The following is a 19784-nucleotide window of genomic DNA, read 5'->3' as shown; positions in this document are numbered from 1 at the left end:
GTATGCTTTGTATACATGCCTGAGCATGTTCTGTATAGAGGAGGAGTTGTATTGCTCTGCTGCTTTTTTTTCAAGGTTGTCGCTCTCTCACAGCCGTAATCAGAGGCTGCTGCTCCTGAATGGCAGTTGCCTGGGCAGCTCACATGCATCACCACAACCAGCAGCAGCAGCAGCACTACAACATGCTGACAATGAGGAACATTTCTCCAGCACTCTGTTTCTCCTCGCATAGACCGCTGAGTGGCCTTCAACAAGATGGTCGTGTCCCCTGGCTGAAGGAGCAGGGTACATAAAGGATCGGAGCTTGACCCTGATGCAATTAGCAGCAGAGATTGGCAGCCAGTCAATGCCTAGGGACATACTGTTACAAAGGTCGCTGAGGGTGGCCTTATAGGCTGAATGCTGGACTAGATCCTGTTTGTTATAGCAGCCTGTACACTCAGTGGCCACTTTAATACTAATGCAATCTAATTGTATTCAATACAACTGTTCTCCCATAAACCCTGCTTTTACAATGGCTGTAATAATATGTTTTAAGCAGTATCATAGAGGTTAAGTCAACTCTGTGTATTAAGGTCTAAGTAAGTGGTGTTGTTTTACTTGACTGCACTTTGTTCACTTGTGTTTCTAACATTCAGAACCCCTCATGCTTGGTGAAAGACTAAAAGTTAGTATTGCCTTTCAATCATAATGTAATTGAACACTTATTATGGCTTATTGACAAAGAGTTTGGACCATCTAAGTTTCGACTCATTCATAAAAAAATATGCATGAAATAATACATGTCTTTAAAGTAGAAGTTAGGTCAGAGTGGATGTATTGACTTAACTTAACTGTACAGGTACACTTAAAAATGTTGTATTAAAACTAAGGCTGTGATGACACATGATTTTATTACACTGACAAAAAAAAACATAGTTATGATTATTTACTTTTTTGCGGTTAGAGCAAATTAAAACACACAACTGCAAAGGAAACTGCACTTTAAATCTCGTGCCAAAAATGTCTGCCTTTATTGATTTAAATTATTTTCTGTTTTTTATCAAATTGCTTTTAAAAATGTAATTCTAAGGTTGTTTTTTTTTTTTGCCATACTACATTGCATGGGAAAACTCATTCCTGCAGGATGAATAACTTTTTCTTTGGCTTATGTAAATGCTGTATACATTTAAAATATGATGTAAATGTACAGATGTATGAATCCTGTCAGGTATGACAGCTCCTCCTTAAATAACAACTCTCAGAGGAGCACTGCCTTCACTAAATCAGGACGTCAAGAGATTCAATGTCTCTTGACAAATGTGTTAAAGGGAGTGAAATACAACACGCTTCAATGCAAAGCCTTCATGAAGAAAAAAAAAAGAATTAGAGCAGAACCCTATATTTTAATATATGTATATTTTCTGTCTGTATATTAGTCTCTATGGGCTTGAAGATGGATTTGTCTGAAACATGCAGCACGGAGCTCTTCTGGTCCTCTACTCTATTTCATTTGAAATGTTTGGTGAGACTGTTTGAGGTTGGGGTTATTAATTGTGGTACAACAAGCTTTATTTTGATCATTGTTGTGCTTCTTAAGATAAATCATATAGACATGGTGCTGGAAGTGTAAGTCAGCTGGTATCTTTCATTTAAGCTATTGAAATTATTATTTACTTCCTGACAAAATAGATTTAAAAAAACAAAATAGGTCAAAGGTCAGATCTTGTTGGCATGTTATTCTTTCGTCATATGGATCAAACAGTTAATATAATGTATTGAAGAGTTAAAACTCTGAATCCTCAGTATGATTTAGTATTGCAGATGAGTGAATGGGACTGTGGTGTATTATTCTGTGCAGGTGTTCCCCCCCTTCACAGAAACATGACAGCACATTGATCTTCAGTTTAACAAAAACAAATGAGGTCTAAGTTCCCATCCGAGTCGCTTCACACACCTGCTCATAGAACTCGTTGACAATGCCCTCTGTCCACTGCAGGTGCAGCTCCTTACACTTCAGAGGCCCATTGATGTCGGCCAGTTTAATGCACATCTGGCACACCAGCAACCTGTCGTTCTCGTTCGACCAATCAATACCCGTGGATGGATCGTCACCCACCTGAGGGAATAAGCGTCAGATATGTTGACCGTTAACATATTCAAACATGAACATAGACACAGCACGGTAGATATGTTGATATTAAAATAACCTTACGCACAAGAACGGCGGCTCAAAGTTTGTAACTTCAAATTATGAAGAGAGTTTATTGATCACGGAGACGGAGAACAACAATAGAATACACTCCGTATGAGACAAAGAAATACGAGTGTTACTGAGAAGCTTCCATCTGTTCTTTTTAGGTCACAAACAACTCTGTTTCTGAAATATGTTAAATTGTATTAGAAGGGTGAAGTGCATAATAAAATATGCTTTAATTAAATCATGTCCTCTTGAAGTTTCTGAAGATTGTTAGTTATGCATTTTTTTTATGTGACCGAACAGTTTATTTCCATGAATGTTGCAACATCAAACAAAAGCAGTTAAAGCTTGTGTTATGTTGGGGCGGCATGTAGCTCAGTCTGTAGGGACTTGGGTTGGGAATCTTTAAGTTGGTCTGGTTGCTGGAGAGGTGCCAGGCCACCTCTCGAGTACTGCTGAGGTGCCCTTGAGCAAGGCACCGAGCCCCCAACAACTCTGGTGCGCTGCTCTGTGTAGCACTCTGACATCTCTCCACTCATGCTTGTGCACAGGTCGTGTTTGTGAATGTTTGTGTTTCAGGCCTATGTGTGAGAAAAGCATGTCTCGCAATAACAGAGTGTAAAACTAGAATTTTCCTAAGGGATAAAATAAAAAAATAACATATATACATATATATTTACCTCAACACTGCTTGAATGAAATTTGTATTTCTACTTTCCTTCATTAGATTCATATCTAGTGAAAGAGGATCACTGAGTCCCTCCCAGAGTCTTATCTTCCTCACTTAATAACTCAGGAAGCTGAAGAGATCAAGTGCCAAACTGGATAGGTACTTCACAGAAATCTAATTTCCCTTTTTGCTTCCAGGAAGATCAGAGCAGGGTGAGCAGCAGTCGGACACACTGCAGTTACTTTTGCTGCCCAGCTAATGAGCGCAATACTGGCTGGCAGGCCTCGGCCATGAAGCCTCACCACTGTACTAATAATCACAATAGAAAACCCAAGACTCTCCAATCTAAGGCCAACATCCTGTCTGCACATAAACCAGTAAGTGAAGAGCCGCAGGGCGCTTTGTGTTTTTTCACTTGACAGGAACATACTGCGGTGAGCTGCAATGTTCTCAACATAAAGACTTGTTCCTAGAAAACCACTGGACATTTCCCTTTCAATAAAGCCTACACAGAACATGTGACTCACAAAGCTGATATGCTGGCATCGACCCAAACCCCCCTTTAAAACTGCTAAAAGTTCCCATGCAATGAAAATAGATAACTAATTTATACATTTATTTCACAGTATTTGTGCTAATTGTTACCTTTTTGTTAGTATCTGGCATAACAATGTAAAAAAAAAGTGTTATATGTAAATAATGATATTTTGAGTTCATCAGTGGTAATCTCATCCTGCACTCCAGGAAGATTATTAACTTTGCATACAATAAAAGACTCTTCTCAATATTTCCCCCTCATGGCACAGGAACAACAAGCCAACTTACAGTTTTTAGTCATCACTGTGTTTTTGTTTGGATTTTTTAACACATCTATTACTATGGTAATCAATAATCACAATTCATATTTCTCTATCTTCACACTTTTTAAGGAACATGTCAAATAAAGAAACAAACAATCTGACAAGTTTTTAGCTGCAATCTGCTTTGAGGAAAGTGGATATAGCAGAAAAACCATGGAGAGAAGGTGTAAGGAATGACATGTGAGAAAGAAGCCACAGGCTGGACTTGAACCTGGCCGCCCATTTGGAGGACCATAGCCTCGGAACATGGGGCGCGACCTAACCACTAGGCCATCTGCGCCCCTAAGTTGGGATCATTCATAACAATATCTATGAAGCTCTTCAGTTTAGTTCTTCCGTCATTTCAGTTCATTATTTTCTGTCGAACAATTATATTTTTTTTAGGAATACCTTGGCATTGAACTCTGCCAGGAAGTCAAAATGCTTCTTCAGATCAGTTGCGAGTATGGCCTCAATGACCAGGAAACGAAATCGCTTGAATTCCACGTGGTCCAAATTAACAAGGAAGTTGAACTCCGTCCGGGACATGAAGAGGTTCCAGGCTGAGGCAGCGTGGTGGTTTTCCAGGACGGATCGATCGTTGTAGAGCACTGCCTGCAAAACACACAGGCGCTTTCAGTTGAAAAGAAAAATAAAAAGCCTACTCATCAATCAGAAAATGTACAATTACAATTCTATAAGGGAATATGAAAAAGATGTTCTTATAGGAAGTTACTTCAACACTTTTAATCGAATCATTGTCTTGTATATAACAAAGAAAATCTGAGTCTGTAAAAGTAAACAGGCAACCCCCCCCCCCTCTTTGATCCTTATCAGATACTGTCTGATACCATAAGCTGCATAGCATGAGTACCTGTGGAGCGCTGGTGGCCACAAGGAAAGCATTGGTCCGGCCCGGGTGGTCGTAGTCGTGCATGGCAGCGGCCACGTAGAGGGCCATTAGCTCCAGAGCCGGTATGAGTCCTGACAAGCAGCCGTAACCGTCCTCTGACACAGTGTAGGTCTTTGAAACCAGGAAGCCCATGTGACTGTGTGTTATTCCACTGTCAGAGTCTGGCCGCAGGGGAACAGGCAGTGTGAGGAAGAATTTTCAAAAACGCATATACTGTACTTTTAAGAGTGCATACCTTAACACACATGCACACAATCAAGAATGAACACACACAAAAAAAACACACACACACTTAAAAACTGAAATCCCCTTATACAGTATGTGGATCAAAAGGATGGTCCTAGTAAGGCATACAAATGAGGTTATGAAAATATGAGTGAGAGGGAACTCTAATCTGCCTGCAATTTCATGCTGGCTAGACATCTAGACTTCAAATAGTATTTGGAATGTCAATGCAAGTGCCAAAAGCCTGAGAAAGATAAGATAAAGTGCGAGTTGGATAAGAACACACTCTCCTGCAGGTTTGACGCTCTCACATTAATGAGATCCCTCACTGTAATGCTGCAGGCACACAGGAGAATCATGAAGGCTGACCTACATATTGACAGTTTTTGAGGGAATTAATTACTTTCAAAAGTTGGAAAAAGTTAAAAAAAAAAATTGAAGACAGACACACTGACACAATACACAAACACCTCCATCATCAGTGCACGTCTGCATGTATGTACCTGTACAATCAGACACACCTGAGTCACTGGCAGAGCTGTGGTCAGCTATGAGGCTGGGCAGACCCGGCACAGCCTGCGTTGTGAGGTACCACACTGCATGAAGAACGTCTGTGGCGTGGACCCTGTTGTGATCTGAGTGAGAAGACAAAAAAAACGTCTGATAAGTGTGTGTAATGTTCTCCACCAGGAGGCACTGTTGGTCAACTAATGTAGCTTGTCACAACATAAAGGCTGAATACAGGCATATATGACCAACACTTTAAAACTGCGCAACATCTCCCTCTAGTGGCTGTTTTTGATCATTACAGCTGCAAACAAAGGTTAGAGTCAAACTCAGCCAAAATCAAAAACAAAGGTCAGAGATGGCCAAGCTTACATGGTATGTCTCTGTAACCGTTTTCAAGGGCATGGAAGTAGTTCATGAATTCTTTGACTGGGATTTTGAAGGTTTCAAACAGGCCAGTGTCTTCAAAGAGCCTGTAGGCGACCTAAAAACAAACAAAAAAAGCCTTACTGACAGAAAGACTGTGAACACCAGCAGGCTTGGATCAACACAATGCAAGTCTTATTATTCATGAATGCAAATGCAAATCTCAGCAGTTCCTTATATTTGAGCATTTTATTGCTTAAATGTTGCCAAATCTGGCGTATCATTTTGCAATTTATCAATCCACTCCACCCTGACTGACCTCTGACAATTCCCTTTCGCGCGTTCTGTTGTGCCTACCTGACTGAGGATGCGCCCACATTTCCCGTTGGTTTTCTCCATCATTGTGAAGATGGGGAAGTTCCAATTGTTTAGCTGACTCATCAGGGGCTCTAAGTCCTCCATTAATAACGGTTCTGGAGCCAGAATGGGTTTGTCCTGTGCGGGGGACACATGATGAGAAGCGGTGAGACAAGTAGATGCAATAAAAATAATGCATGCTCCAATTTAACAGTGTGATTGTACATTTACTGCCTCTCATTAACAGCGTTATGCTGCATTAGCAGAGATTCTGTCCTTGCTTTACCTCCGGAGGTATTAGTGGGTGGAGGATGACATTCTGGGCGGGGTTTTTTCCCTCCTCTGCGTCCTCCTCTGTTTGAGCTACATCACTGCTGTCACTGTGGTTGGCTTCGTGGGTGCTGTCATAGTCTGATGACACAACCACTTGGTCCTCTGCCAGGAGAGGGAAAACAAAGAGATGTCACCCTGCGGCTTCAGAGGAAAAATCCCCCCTCTATTAATCTCTTTAATATGATGCCTATTGTCACTTTTTTGGGAGGGTGTTTAATTCACATCTCATTAATCCACTTTCCCTAATCCCTTTCTGTAATCAAAAACTCAGAGTCCCAGAGAAGGTGAGTAGTCGTTTGTGTTAGCACTGGTAAATTCTGTGTTCACTGCCCACACTCAAGACATTTCTTACCGAGTGTCTGCATCACGAGTTAATACCGTCAGAAAAAAACGTTATGTCTGTATTTTAATGCTGTATTTCCAGCTGACTGGTTGCTAAATACTGTGCAAAAGGGTGAGGTGTTAAGATTGTTTTGCCATGTGACCTAAAGCTGAAAACTATATATAGCTTGAATGTAACTTGACTTTATATCACAACAAATTGGTTTAGTCATGAGTTGTTGTGAGTTGTACTCCTCTCGGGTAGGATGGCCTGCTCTGGCTCTAGGTGCTTTATATATAAGGCCATTCTTGGTTTGCTTCCACCCTATGGATGTGTTTTTATCATGCAGAAAAGTACCGGACAGTACTCATTGTGTCCCCAGGACCGCTTTATGCTCTGTGTCCCAAACACTTGGACAGAAATTCGGGAAAAGGGCTTTTGTGGTATTCTTCACCCTCAGCCTGGGATCTGTTGCAGAATGACTTGAAACTGAAAGAGCTGGTGTCCTTTAATGTCTTTAAATTTAAAATGAAAGACTTGGAAGCAGACTCTATAGGGAGTCGATACCTTTGGCTTGACTGCTTGAACTACTGACTCCCAGTTTCAACTCAAAGATGGCTCTCTTTTAATGCAGATGTTAATGTTTTGTAAATTGTACTTTGTCTCCCTTTGTGTCTCTGTTTGTAACTTTGTGTTTCTGCTGCTGACTGTCTTGGCCCGGGTCTCTCTTGGAAAAGAGGTTCTTTATCTCAATCGGACCAACCTAGTTAAATAACAATTAAAATAAATAGTCCAAGACACAGACAAGTTGAAAACTCTGTTGACTCAGACCAGTTTAGTACAGCATATACTTTCTCTTAATAGCTTTGATACATCCACTGTTTTCATTAGGCTCGAACATCAGCACATTGTTATGGGTATGTATTGGGGGGGGGGGGGGGTGCAGAGACGGTGTAACATTATAAATATGCCCATAAAAAGTCTTCTTTTGCTTAAAAAAGGAAGAAGTAGTTGTGATAGAAAGAAGCCAGGCTGAGGTCATACCTGGCCGTGGTATCCTGTCTCCCTTGTCCATGGAGCCCTCCCCATGGCTCAGTTTGATGTAAGGTCTCCCACAGCTGTGAACAAAAAGGTTTAGCAGGTTAGACATGATCATAAAAGGGAAGTGTTTTATATAAATCCACAGTTTGTGACATTGCACAATGAAAGCTGCAGAGGAAGATAATATAAATCATGTTCACACAACACAGTCAATGCTAAAGGCTGCGCGCAGAAATGTTTCCATTATCAGAAAAACAACACATAATCTGGGTGGATTTTATCTGCAGATCGTACATTAACATTTCCAATGTCCAAATGTCTGTTGACCAATCTGCAAATCACAGGATCTCTTGTATTATTTTATGGATATGGTGATACCTGAATTACACTCGGAATCTCAGTAATGAGATTTCTGCTGGTTCTGTTGGCAGAACAAAATGTTAAAAACTAGTGCAGACATAAAAATCAATAAAAAAAATATATAATGAAAAAAACACATTGGAACTAATACCGAAGAGAGCGTGTGTTTGTTTGTAGGGCACAAAGTGTGTGTAGCCTCGCCAAAGAATTGGGAATAATGCCATTCACTACATCTGTCTTTGATGTCGAACCAGTCGTCAGAAGTTGTCGAGAAAGAAAACTTAATGGGACTCCTACTGTGCTGTCCCCGCACAAACAGACGCTGCACAGATGCTCGAAAGAGAAATACTCATTAATGAATTTAATGGATGCACACATTAACACAATGCAACGAGGATAAACAAGAAAAACAAATGTGAAACAGTTGCCTGACTGGCACTGTTATAAATGACTCATTAGAGACTGATTGAGACCACCATCTTTAAGATTTATGACAAAATCAGCGTGAGACACAGAAACTGCTTACCACACGAGCGATTAAGCATAAATCAAATAGCAAATATTATTCTAATGGAAAGAGTCTTGAGCTGGCCTGGACTGGTTAGTTAGCTGTGTGACACCGTGGGGAGCCTCCTGAGCTGCTCTCAACAGCTTTTCCATGTTTCTCCACTGAGGCCTCCGTCAGGCTGGAGGTGGTTCCAATTAAAATACCTCTCCCTAAATGTTGTAAAACTTGCCTTCTCAGGGCAGGAAATGCCTGCCGTTAGGGCACGGTGTCACAGAGAGCACAAAGGCCTGTAGTGTGTCTATCTCCTTCTGATAAATTGTTTCTTGAACACTTTTGAGCGGTACCCACCCTGCCTAATGGTCCTGAGGCCCCAACAAAGGCAGTTCTGTTGTGTTTGCATGGCCCGGGATGGAGTACTGTGTGTAATGTCTAGCAGGTGTGGAATATAAAATAGTTTGATAGTTTGGCGGGCGAACAGTTAGTACACTATTGTCAGGGGGGTCTGGGCACGCAGCAGAGTTTGGCTTAAAGAGGTTTACTTTTAATGAAAGTTGAAGAACTGGCCTACACTCGTCCCGTTCTGCTAATGCAGCAGAAAGGCTTCAGCTCCTGACATGAAGCCTTCAGCACTGAGTGTAAATAAGAAGGAACAGCTGTTTCCAGAAGATGAATCTGTCAGTGACATATCAAGTCGGTGTATTTATTTGTACGTTTATCTCGCTCTTCGACCAAACAAAACATTTCAATACAAACAAATAATCTCAAATCTTGGTTTAAAAGGTGCAGAAAGAAGAATCGTATAAGATGTGCCCCTCTTTCACAAGACATTCATTAACAAACACATCATTTTAAAAAAAGTAAAAAAATAAAATAAAATAGCTGCAGGTCAACTCGTCTTTCCCCCCCATGTGGAGGCAGAGCTAACATTTGGATAAGGAGGGGTTCCCATGAAATATGTATGGAACATCTTTTAGCCTCTGAGTAACACTCTAAACAGGCTGAAGGAGGCGATGTCCCATTAATGACCACAGAGCCTTGAGTACCAAACCCAGAGGGAGTTTGACTTGAACCCACCCACTTGGAGGACTAGAACCTCTGTACTGTACATGGGGTGCGACCTAACCGCTAGGCCATTGGTGCCCCGATCCTGCTGTCTTTTAACAGTCAAACATATCACACACTGTGAACCTTTGCTGCAGAAAATACGAACAAAGGCTGTCTAGGCAGGCACTTAGTTTTACACCTGCCCTGTGGCAGCAGTTAAGCGATGACAATTAACTATTTAGAAATAACCAATGTTCTCACAGGAGCGATGGTCTTGTGTGCTTTTGTAGAGACGGAGGCATACATATTAATTTCATTCTGTTTGATAAACAGCTAAAGACTCCCCACAGGAGCTTCAAATACTCATGTGCAACCAATATAGACCCATCATTCGTACGTCTATATCCGTAGAGAACTAAAAATAGGCAACTTTTATGTCTTAAGAAACATTAACGGTGTATTTTTGGCATTTTATTTTATGATGATAAATCGATTGAATAGTTTAATAAATTTATAACTGACTAATTAGCCCATCTTTTCCACTCCAGAAAGCCCTTTTTAATAGCCTATGTTTGTGAGTTTGCAGGTATTTAAAGTAGGTTAAATAAATCATTTTATGAAAACATAAAATATTCAGTAGTGCGTGAGAATAAACTGTAGGAGAAAAAAGTGTAGGTTTATGTGTTTTCTTTGCAAGAGTAATCAAATGTCAAAGTCACAAGTGTATCTTACAAACATAAATACACCTAAAGGGAACCGTCGACAGTCTCTCAAGTAATATAATCCCTGTGCTCTCGGACACAAGCACCTCAGCATTCTAATGAAAAAACCTGAATCAAGGGAATTACCCTGCAAAGCAAAAACTGTATAAATTGCAGCATTGTCTGCTATTTCTGAAAAAAAAAAACAGTCCTGCTGCACCTCCTCGGCCCATGCTGCTTATCTTAATGTATCGAGTCATGCAATAAGCTTTGGCTGGCCTCTTGGCTGCAGCTTGCTCTCAGGTTTTATACTCAGCCACTCAAGAGTAGGTTGACAGATTACCTTTGGTCCCAAGCCTAAGCGGACAGTGTCCAAGCCACGATAAACACAGCAGCCATTATTTCGGCTTCCAGTAATCTACCTACTCTCCAGCCAGATGACGTGAAGCAGATAACAGCACAGTGGCCTGGGCCGAGGAAAATGGAAGGTATTCAATCGCCCTCTTTTAACCGAGTCTGTCTTGATAAAAAAGCAGATATTGTAGCTTTGAAGTTGGTGTTATTTCTTCTTAATGCCGTACGTCACTGAAAGCTGACATGGTGGAAAAAAAGAAGGAGGAAAAATAGGAGCCTAATGTCCTAATTAAGATTGTACAGATTTGATGATGGAGCAGAGAGAAGGCAATTGAAGCCATGTGTTCATTTTTTCTCCATGTGTTCTCCCTCTTCCTCCTCCCTTCCAAACATTTTTACTTCTCAGTTTTCCGAGAGGATTTTATATCAAAGATTGTTATAGCTGTTTTACTTCATCTAAAAAAAATCATTTATTTGTTTATTATCTGAGAGAAAATAATACAGGTTACAGTATCAAATTACACAAAGACTCTTCTATTCCTCTTTTTTGTTGTCTTGAAGCTCATTTGAGAGATGACGTGTTGTGTCTCAACAGCAGCATGTATTTGTCAGTAGGCATGGGCTCTGTTTACGTGTCTTTAAGCTAGCTAACGGAAGACTTTACAGTTCTCTTTTTCATTCAAAGCATCTGGCTCTCATCCGGATGAACACATTTTAAATAAAGTGTTACTCAGAAGAGAGCCCACTCAGCTGCAGTAAACTAAACCCAGAGACTATCTGTTCTCTCCTGTTGTGCCGGTACGGACCCTGCCAGAAGAAGCAGCTGTGACTCCGTGTCTAAGCATGTGTGTGTGTTAAACTGTGGGGTTGTGGTGACTGGGGAGAGACCCAGGTGTTTGTTTGTACTCACACCACCATAAGTGGCGATGGCTGGGGCCCCACTGCTGGGCCGGGCTGAGCGTTAAGAGAGCAGGCGACACGGCTTTGTGTACAGAATCTGCTCGGTGTGCTTACATTTACGGAGCTCGTTCAAGTATCACACTGTCATCGTGCAAACAGAGCCAAACAAGCCACTGACTGACGCAGCCCACACACTTCTTTGGAGAGCTCAAGACACAAAACAAAACATTCTGCAGAGCAGTGAAGTAAACAATATCATTTAGAGCTGAAGGCTGGATAAACTGAAGTCATCAGCTGCAGACTTTTGTATTAGTTCTCTGGTTTATTATATCAATTTCATGAAATGGATTAAGTGCTCTGCAGTCTTTTGCACTCTTTAATTTATTCATTCATTCATTCATTCTAAACTTAATGTTGAACTCAAATCATTAGGTCAAATATCATTATCCTTTTCAAGCAGTTTAAATAAGTCTCAGAGCTCCCCAAAATGTGTCTGTGAAATTTATTGTTAAAAATCCACTCGGATCCTGTATTTTATCATGCCTATAAACCCCTCTATTTCAGCCCTGCTCAGAACAGGCTGTTTCTGTATCTGTAGCTTTAAATGCAAATGAGCTGTCTCTGACCACGTCTCTCTCTGGAAGGGCTTGGGCTTTCCTCACTCCATGCCCTATTGTTTAGAGTCAGAAGGCAGACTCAGAGGGCCGAAAAAACACTTGAGAGTGGAGAGTCACCCACCTGGGGGAAAGATTACTTCCCGTTGTGATGTCACAAAGGGAAAATCTCCAAACGGCCTGTTTGAGCACATGTTTTCTGAAAAGTGGAGCAGGCAAAAGATGGAGAGGATGGACTTTTCTCATACTTGGGGTGTTGTAGACAGACTAGGGATATATATTAGTGTTTTAAGTGTATTTTATTTGATATATGACCTTTAATGTTTCTGCCATTTAAACTGTCCAGAGATAGAAAAAGCATGATTGAAACTAAAGAAAAAGGACAATGCTCAGTAAAGGACTAATGGTCAATGCAGATTGTGTTCTATACACAAACTAATAATGGCTCAAAGGACAAACACATGCACGTTGAACTCCAAACAGACCACATGATCTAAACACAAATTATAATGTTAAATATTTAGTAACCAATTTTACTAGAAAATACACATAACCTTAAGTATATGGAAACTTGAACAAAGTCTTAAATGAAACTCTTGAACATGACACATGTGATTTCTAAACATCTCATTCTAAAACCATAAGCATTAATCTGCTACTACATGAGCCACCCGTATTCTGGGAAAGCTTTCCACAAGACTTTGGAACTAAACTTTATACAGCCACAAGAGCAAAAGTGAGGTTTGGGACTGTGTTATGAGATACTGCATGTATGCATCCAAATTCATCCAGCAGTGTTGATATGGTTAACATAAGGGCTAACCCTTCTTCGAGAATAATTAACTCACGGACCTTGTTTGTTCATGGGGCACTGTCCTGCTGCTAAATTAAATGGCATTTCCCAAACTGCTGCCACAAAGTAGGAAACAAACTACTGTTTAAAACCTCAAATATCACTGTATGCTGTGATGACAGGCATTTTTCATAGCTGGAACAAAGTAGCCATACCGTGAGATACAGACCAAACAAAGAAAGAGGGACAAAAGTATCCAAGACTTTTGAACTCAAAGTCTACACATAGTTACAGTATTGCAATTGCTTTAGTTTCTTTTGTGCCACATAATCAGTCCGGATGGATGCAGCAAAATACCTATCACCTACCTTTTAAAAGAAACATTAAGAAATCAGGCCTTGCACTATATGTGCAAAAAGGTGAAGAAATATTACATGTGCATGTCTGCAAGTTAGTAAACTTGAGCTCTGACAATCGCCTGTTTAGTCGAGCCCCATGTTTTTACAGGAAAGGTTTAGTTTTATAGTGCAGCCATAATCAGTTAATAGCATCATGAAGAAAACCTCCTCACAAAAGAAAACAAATTAAACAATATGCTCGAAGAAGGGCTGGCTGCTTCTCTGGAAACAACATGGATGAATGAACCTGTGACAGATAAGAATTAAAGAAAGATGGAAGATACACAAGAACAGGTACAGCATGATAGCCTCTGGTTACCAAAGAGGAAAAGAAACGTTGCAGTTCTTGTGGAAGCATACATTTTCTTCAATACTCCAAATGTAATGTCTAAATTAATCTGAGGAAGGGGAAAAGGCCATGCACTTACGGAGTCATGCCTCATTTACATCCACAATATCCACTTTAACTTTTGTTTCGACTTTTTAGAGGCATTTTCATAAGCGGGTTATTTTGTGTGTGAAATGCTGCGCACAATGAATAACTGTTTCTGCATGTCCATCTGTGAGCTGATTTAAATCTCAAGCGCAGGGCATAACCTGTAATCTGAGGTTTTGAAGCAAAAAATAAACTTGAAAAAAATGTACTTCCTTTATTCTGGAATAAATCTCGTGAAATTGAAAGCTGTCTTGATAAAAGCTTTGAATTCTGAAAGCGAGGAACAAGCTGCTATACTGCATCAACATCTAAACACAAACACTTTACCCAAATGCCTTTGAAATAACTTCAGACAAAGTGGTTGTCAGGTGAATCTGTATTGTTTGGATCCATGCAGGCTGTCCTCCTTCTCTCTGAGTCAGACTTCTTTCTGAAGTTCTACCAAACATTAATATTTAAGCTCCTGCTTCAGTTTAGACATCAAGACAACTGCTCAAATGCAATATTTGAAAATCAAAGGGACTCGGAAGAACAAAATAAGCACATCAGCATATGAACCCACCCTATACTAACTGCACTCTTAGTCTTGGTGCATCACGTGCATCTTGTACAGTTCTGTGCATGCATATAGACTCTCAGAAGCATCTGTTTTACTTTTTAAACCAACGCTGGCCATCATCTAGAGACGTCCGTGCCTGCAACACAGACTTGACAAGGGAGAAACTGAGGAAGGTAGATGAAACATGAAGAGACTCTTTCTTGTTCAGGCATAGTAAATATTTTAAAGACAGAGCTGTCTGGTACTTCTTGTGCACCCACATCATAAAAAAAAAACACTGTACGCACGGAAACTCATTTTGAGCACACGCAACATGCACAGCTGACACTTTTCAAGCTCGCTCTCCTTTTTCTGCCACTTAAAAAAAACAAAACATGATTTCCCCCCGGAGGCTGCTCTAAGATAATCCAAACATAATGTCACAGTAATCACAGAGTAATTGTATGGAATGCAATCCCTGCGCTAATCTCAGTAAATGATGCTGAAATATTTCACTTAGTAATAATTACTTCTGTAATAAATTAAGGTCCCGTGTTTACTCTAGATTTTAGACCTCAGTGTGATTTAATAGCAAAACAGAAAAGAGCAGAAACCGAAAAATTATTTATGTTACGTTTAAATCAATAATCGTGACATGTCGACATCATCACAACGATCAGAGTCCTGTCTGAACACAATGGAACTATCAGGACAGATTTTCCCAGCAGCTGTTGAAGAACAAAATGCATCCAGCCATAAACCCTACCACACAAAAACAACACAAAAAAAATGTTTCACGCACGCACAAACCCACTGATGCACGGATAAAAACATCAGCATTCACACATAACCTTCTCCATTCCACAGAGACAGAAAAACTCTGACAGGGAGCACCGGTGAAGCCTAATGGTTAGTGCATGCACCACATGTGCAGAGGCTACAGCACTTGAGGCCGTCGCGGGTTCAACGCGACCCCTGACATTTTCCGCCCGTCACCCCCCTACTCTCTTCTTCAAACATTTCCTATCTCTCTGCGCTGCCCTATGTAGTAAAGGTACAACACAAACTTGAACACTAAATCACATATGACATCACATACAAACAGATCTGAACCTCGATGCCTCTGTGTAGCGAGAGTCTCTTGTTATCTTCTGCACTAATGTGCAGAGTCGATGTGTGTCTCAGTTATTCAGGTTAATGTGTTTGCCTGCGGGGGTTCTTTCCATTCTGGCTCCCCCTGCAGATACATCCCCTCTCCCCAAATGCTTCAGTGCTACTGTTCACTCATGCTGAAATATTCTGGAAAACTACAGCCTCACTGCTGGGAATAAACCTCTTCAGAATGATGCGTCATACTCTGCTAGCCATTGTAGGAGTCCTCTTTAATTACTTGTATCTCAGTTTCGGGACCTCAAGTGTAATTTGAACAGCGGGACGTTATGGCTGTGCATCTAACATGACAAACTTGTTTTCAAAAAACTGCTTTGGGGGAAGAAAAAAATAATAAGGCAATCAAACAATAAAGCCTGAATGTGCATTTGATTAACCTATACAAATAAAGAGTAAAGTTTCTGAGGATAAGAGAGGTGTTTGTAGAGAGAGAGAGAGAGAGAGAGAGAGAGAGAGAGGGAGTGAGGCATTCATCTTTCAGTCAGGTACCTGCAGGTGAGTGTTTCATGGTACGGTTTGATGCTAGCACTGCGGTCCCTTCGGACGGGTCCTGGCTCGATGGTAGGCAGACCTGTGGCAGAGGTGGTGGTGGTCCATGTGGAGGAGATCCTCCTGAGAAGGCCAGGGTGGAGACTCCGCCTCAGACGCTGCGCACACACACAAAGGAAAATACATACAAACACAAAGTTTACAAAAGTGTAAAACACTTCATCATCTTTTTAAAGTAAAAGAGTAAAAATCCTCATCTTGGAACATAACTGTAATTCTGTTTACATTTAGTAAAAAAGCTCTAAAATCCTGCAAGTTTTTTGTTCGCTTTGTCTGCAGTCAAATGGATCACATAAATGGATCACAATTGTTTTACATGAATCTGCCTGAAATTTTGCAAATTAATTCAGGAGATATAACCTGGTAAGTCCGTCATAGTTATAGACATTTGAGTTTTCTGTGCTTTGGATCGAGAGAGAACACTCCAGACATCAGTGACTGGGAATACATGCAGGCAGCTGTGCTACTGATGCCTCTCAAGCCAATTTATTAGACAGAGTGTAAGTATTGAACGACACAGATGCATTTCATCATAGAGCCACCAGCTCTCTGCCGTGCTGCCTCTCATTTCTCTCCGTCATTCTCTTTTGTCTGACTCTCTCTGTCTCTTTCTTTATCTCTTTGCTTTGCTCTTTCTGTGGGATTCCCAGTGCGCTGTGCCCTTGTGATGCCTCCATCTGTTCAGTGCCATGCAGCAGCTTGGCACAGCAGCACTCAACATGGCAGGCTCTCTCTCTCAGTCTTCTGCAGGGTGACCTAGTAAAGTCGCCTCAGAATCTTGAATGAGCTTATTCACTGCAAAGCGTCATAGACTGAGTGCTAGCACACACACACACACACGCACACACGCACACTCATGAACAGTGTTTGTTTAGGGCTCTGAAGTGCATTTCACTAAATTCTCTTTTTAGGCTGCACCTAAAACGCAATAATAGGGAGAGAAAACTGTTTTAGCTTGTGCTTATTTCAGTTTCTTTTTAACCAATTTGTGAATGCAAATGCATATATATATTAATAAATCAGACACTGCTACAACGGTCTAGAAGCATTAGTACAAACACAATTTCTGACACATTTGTGCATATAAAATAACATAACACAATGCAGATCCTAAAACCAAGTATCTACCCAAAGAAAAACAAACAAAACAAACAATGTCACAGACAGAAAAACTAAAATAACTAATGTGCTTTGTCAGTATTGGCTCAAAATTCTCAAAAATGTACATTAACATCAACTCAAGATGTTGACGGTGGAACAGTGGTGCGTTGGTAGGATTTTACAGCACCTTTCTTTGTTCTCCAGTGAAAACCCTGCAGACTCACACAACAAAAGCAGAAACACACATACACACGCATGCACAAGCACACATACACACACTTACCCGTTGGCAAGAGCCTGGCTAAACCAGGCCATCTTTAGAAAAAAAAGAAGACAAAATACAGCTGCTGCTCCTCAGGTTGATTCAAGCCTATGATAGACTTATATCAACAACTGTTTAAGTGAGATCACTGTAACTTTAAACATTAAAAAAAACAACTTAAAAACAACATGTATGAGATATTTCTTCTGATGCTTTTTTTTGCAGCACAGAGAACATGCCCAGTACCGGACTGAAAAAATAATTCCTAAAAAGAGCTTGAAAGGCATCAGTATGCATCGCGATGAACATCAAACTCTTAGTCAGGAGGAAGAAAAGCAAGCACAGGGCTTTCTACTCCTGTTTCAACCAGCTCAACTCCTGCTTTTAGTCTCCTCTCGGGCAGTTCGAGCGGGGGATTTTGTCCCTTAGGACCACATTCTTAATGAGGGCAGTCTCACTGGCCACTGCGCAGGCTGAGTTTGTCTTAGCTACTTTTACAAACGCTCAGACGCTGTATAAATACACCTGTCAGCCAAGTGCCTGGCTTGATGGCCGAGAAGTCATCAAACACGAGCTTCCTGGAATAGGAATCCTCCTTGGAGAAATAACTCGATCCATTATCATAGTGGGGGTCCAGCTTGTTTGACACACACCCGTCCATCTTTCGTACCTTTTAAGAGGTGCGTTCACCTTCATACCGTCTTCCGTTTCGACTCACATACATAACGTACACACATACACTGTCTGGCTCTGCACATCCGTCATGTTTACACAGCTGTGGCAATGAAAGGGAGAACAGTGCTCGGAGCAGTCGACGCTCTCTATTCTCTAACATTACTCTATGAAAATGCACTCCTTCACTTGCTCAAAGCTCTGCCGGAAGCCCTCATTAGAAGAAAACTGGGCTGCAAGATTAACATGTTTGGAGGGCTGCATTGTGTATAAATCATATGGCCTTAACAAGGTGGAATGCATTTCCCTAAGGATCTTTCCAGAAGTTTCCAAAAAAGTATGAACTTTTTGAGCTTCTTTTCATGAACAATTCTGGCTTTATTATTCGTGTGAAATTTCAAAAACAAAGTGTAAATCTTGACGCTTGGTCTTTGTTTATTTCCTTACCTTGTGGATGGATGTCTTCTCTCCTTTCTCAGGTCCCTCCTCTGAGTCAGAGAGGGCGTAGGCATCGCTGGGGTTGAGCAGGGGAGCAGGGCGTGGCCGGTGCAGCGGCTGGAAGGTGAGTTGTGTGGTGAGCAGTTTGCTGACGGCCCGCAGTGAGGTGCAGGTGTTGGGGGGCAGAGCAGGGTCAGCCAGCAGGTCTGTGATCAGTCCGTGGGCCTCTCCCATCACTGCTATGTCCACCATGACAGTGGTGCCTGACGACTGCAGGAGGACAGAAAAACAAGAAATAAACATCATGGCTGCTCTATCTGATGTGAGCAGAGTTGGATGGAAATTATCACCCGACTACAGTTTCCTGTGTTCTGGTATTTTGCAGAGCATCGTTTGGCTTTTTTTTTGTGTTCAGTCTCACTCAAAGGAAGCATGTGGGGGTCACCATGACATCATGATGACAAGGTTTGTGGTCTATTGTGCTTTACTTGCAATTTATGAGAATTAGGTTTGCTGAAAAAACAACATCATGATGCAGATTTGTAAAAAAGGAAAAAGTCAAGTTTTGTCAGGTTTGTCCATAATAGCAGAAGAAAACATCTTTTGAAATGTTTGTTGACTTGAGGTGGGATTGATCCCTTCTTATGCATGGCTCAATTATCGCACACCCTCCCTTTTTATTTATTAAGAAATGTGTTTTTCAATCAGGGGTCAGAAACTGGAGTGCTAGCAATATTATGGGGCCCGGAAGATTATTTTTATTTTAACATAATATATTATTTTAATATTTTCTGAACAACAACATTCTGCCAAATCCTGCAAGGACTTCAGAAACTCATCACCTGGGAACAGATAAGTTTCATGCCTAGAAAGAAAAGGTCCACTGTTTTAAGAAGGTGGTTAAAAAACTCAGATTCTGACAGTCTGGAACTGCCATGTCCTCGAGCTCAGAGCAACCAGTCAAGAGTCTGGAGAAGCTCTTTGACTTGATGCCATCCAAGGTTCCACCAAAGTCCTAGAGGCTTGGTTCACCAGGGTCGACAAGTCTGTCCTGCCTGGTAGAATCAAGGCATGGATCTTCCAAAATTCTATCCTGCCTAGAGTCCGGTGGCCTCTGCTGGTTTACACAGTTCCACCAACAACAGTAGAGTCCCTCAAAAGGAAGATCGCTCCCCTTCTCTGAAAGTGGATGGG

The 19784-nt window shown here is 41.1% G+C and overlaps 1 protein-coding gene across 2 annotated transcripts in view; it reads right to left on the bottom strand.

Annotated features, from left to right (window-relative positions):
• The window catches only part of pde3a (phosphodiesterase 3A, cGMP-inhibited), a 77003-nt gene that overhangs the window by 9296 nt on the left and 47923 nt on the right, over window positions 1-19784 (bottom strand). The window contains exons 3-12 of one of the 2 annotated variants that reach the window (XM_061035698.1): window positions 18600-18860; window positions 16058-16215; window positions 7756-7829; window positions 6343-6491; window positions 6057-6194; window positions 5706-5817; window positions 5330-5461; window positions 4563-4762; window positions 4100-4303; window positions 1937-2098 (exon numbers count right to left, since the gene is read on the bottom strand). In XM_061035698.1, coding sequence (XP_060891681.1) covers window positions 1937-2098; window positions 4100-4303; window positions 4563-4762; window positions 5330-5461; window positions 5706-5817; window positions 6057-6194; window positions 6343-6491; window positions 7756-7829; window positions 16058-16215; window positions 18600-18860 — 1590 coding nt within the window. The remainder of the gene's footprint in view (window positions 1-1936; window positions 2099-4099; window positions 4304-4562; window positions 4763-5329; window positions 5462-5705; window positions 5818-6056; window positions 6195-6342; window positions 6492-7755; window positions 7830-16057; window positions 16216-18599; window positions 18861-19784) is intronic. The other variant, XM_061035699.1, reaches the window with a different exon arrangement.

Source organism: Labrus mixtus, chromosome 4, assembly GCF_963584025.1.
Source record: "Labrus mixtus chromosome 4, fLabMix1.1, whole genome shotgun sequence".
NCBI classification, from domain to species: Eukaryota; Metazoa; Chordata; class Actinopteri; order Labriformes; family Labridae; genus Labrus; species Labrus mixtus.
Note: the sequence above shows the minus strand (reverse complement) of the source record. Positions and strands in the feature narration are given on the sequence as shown.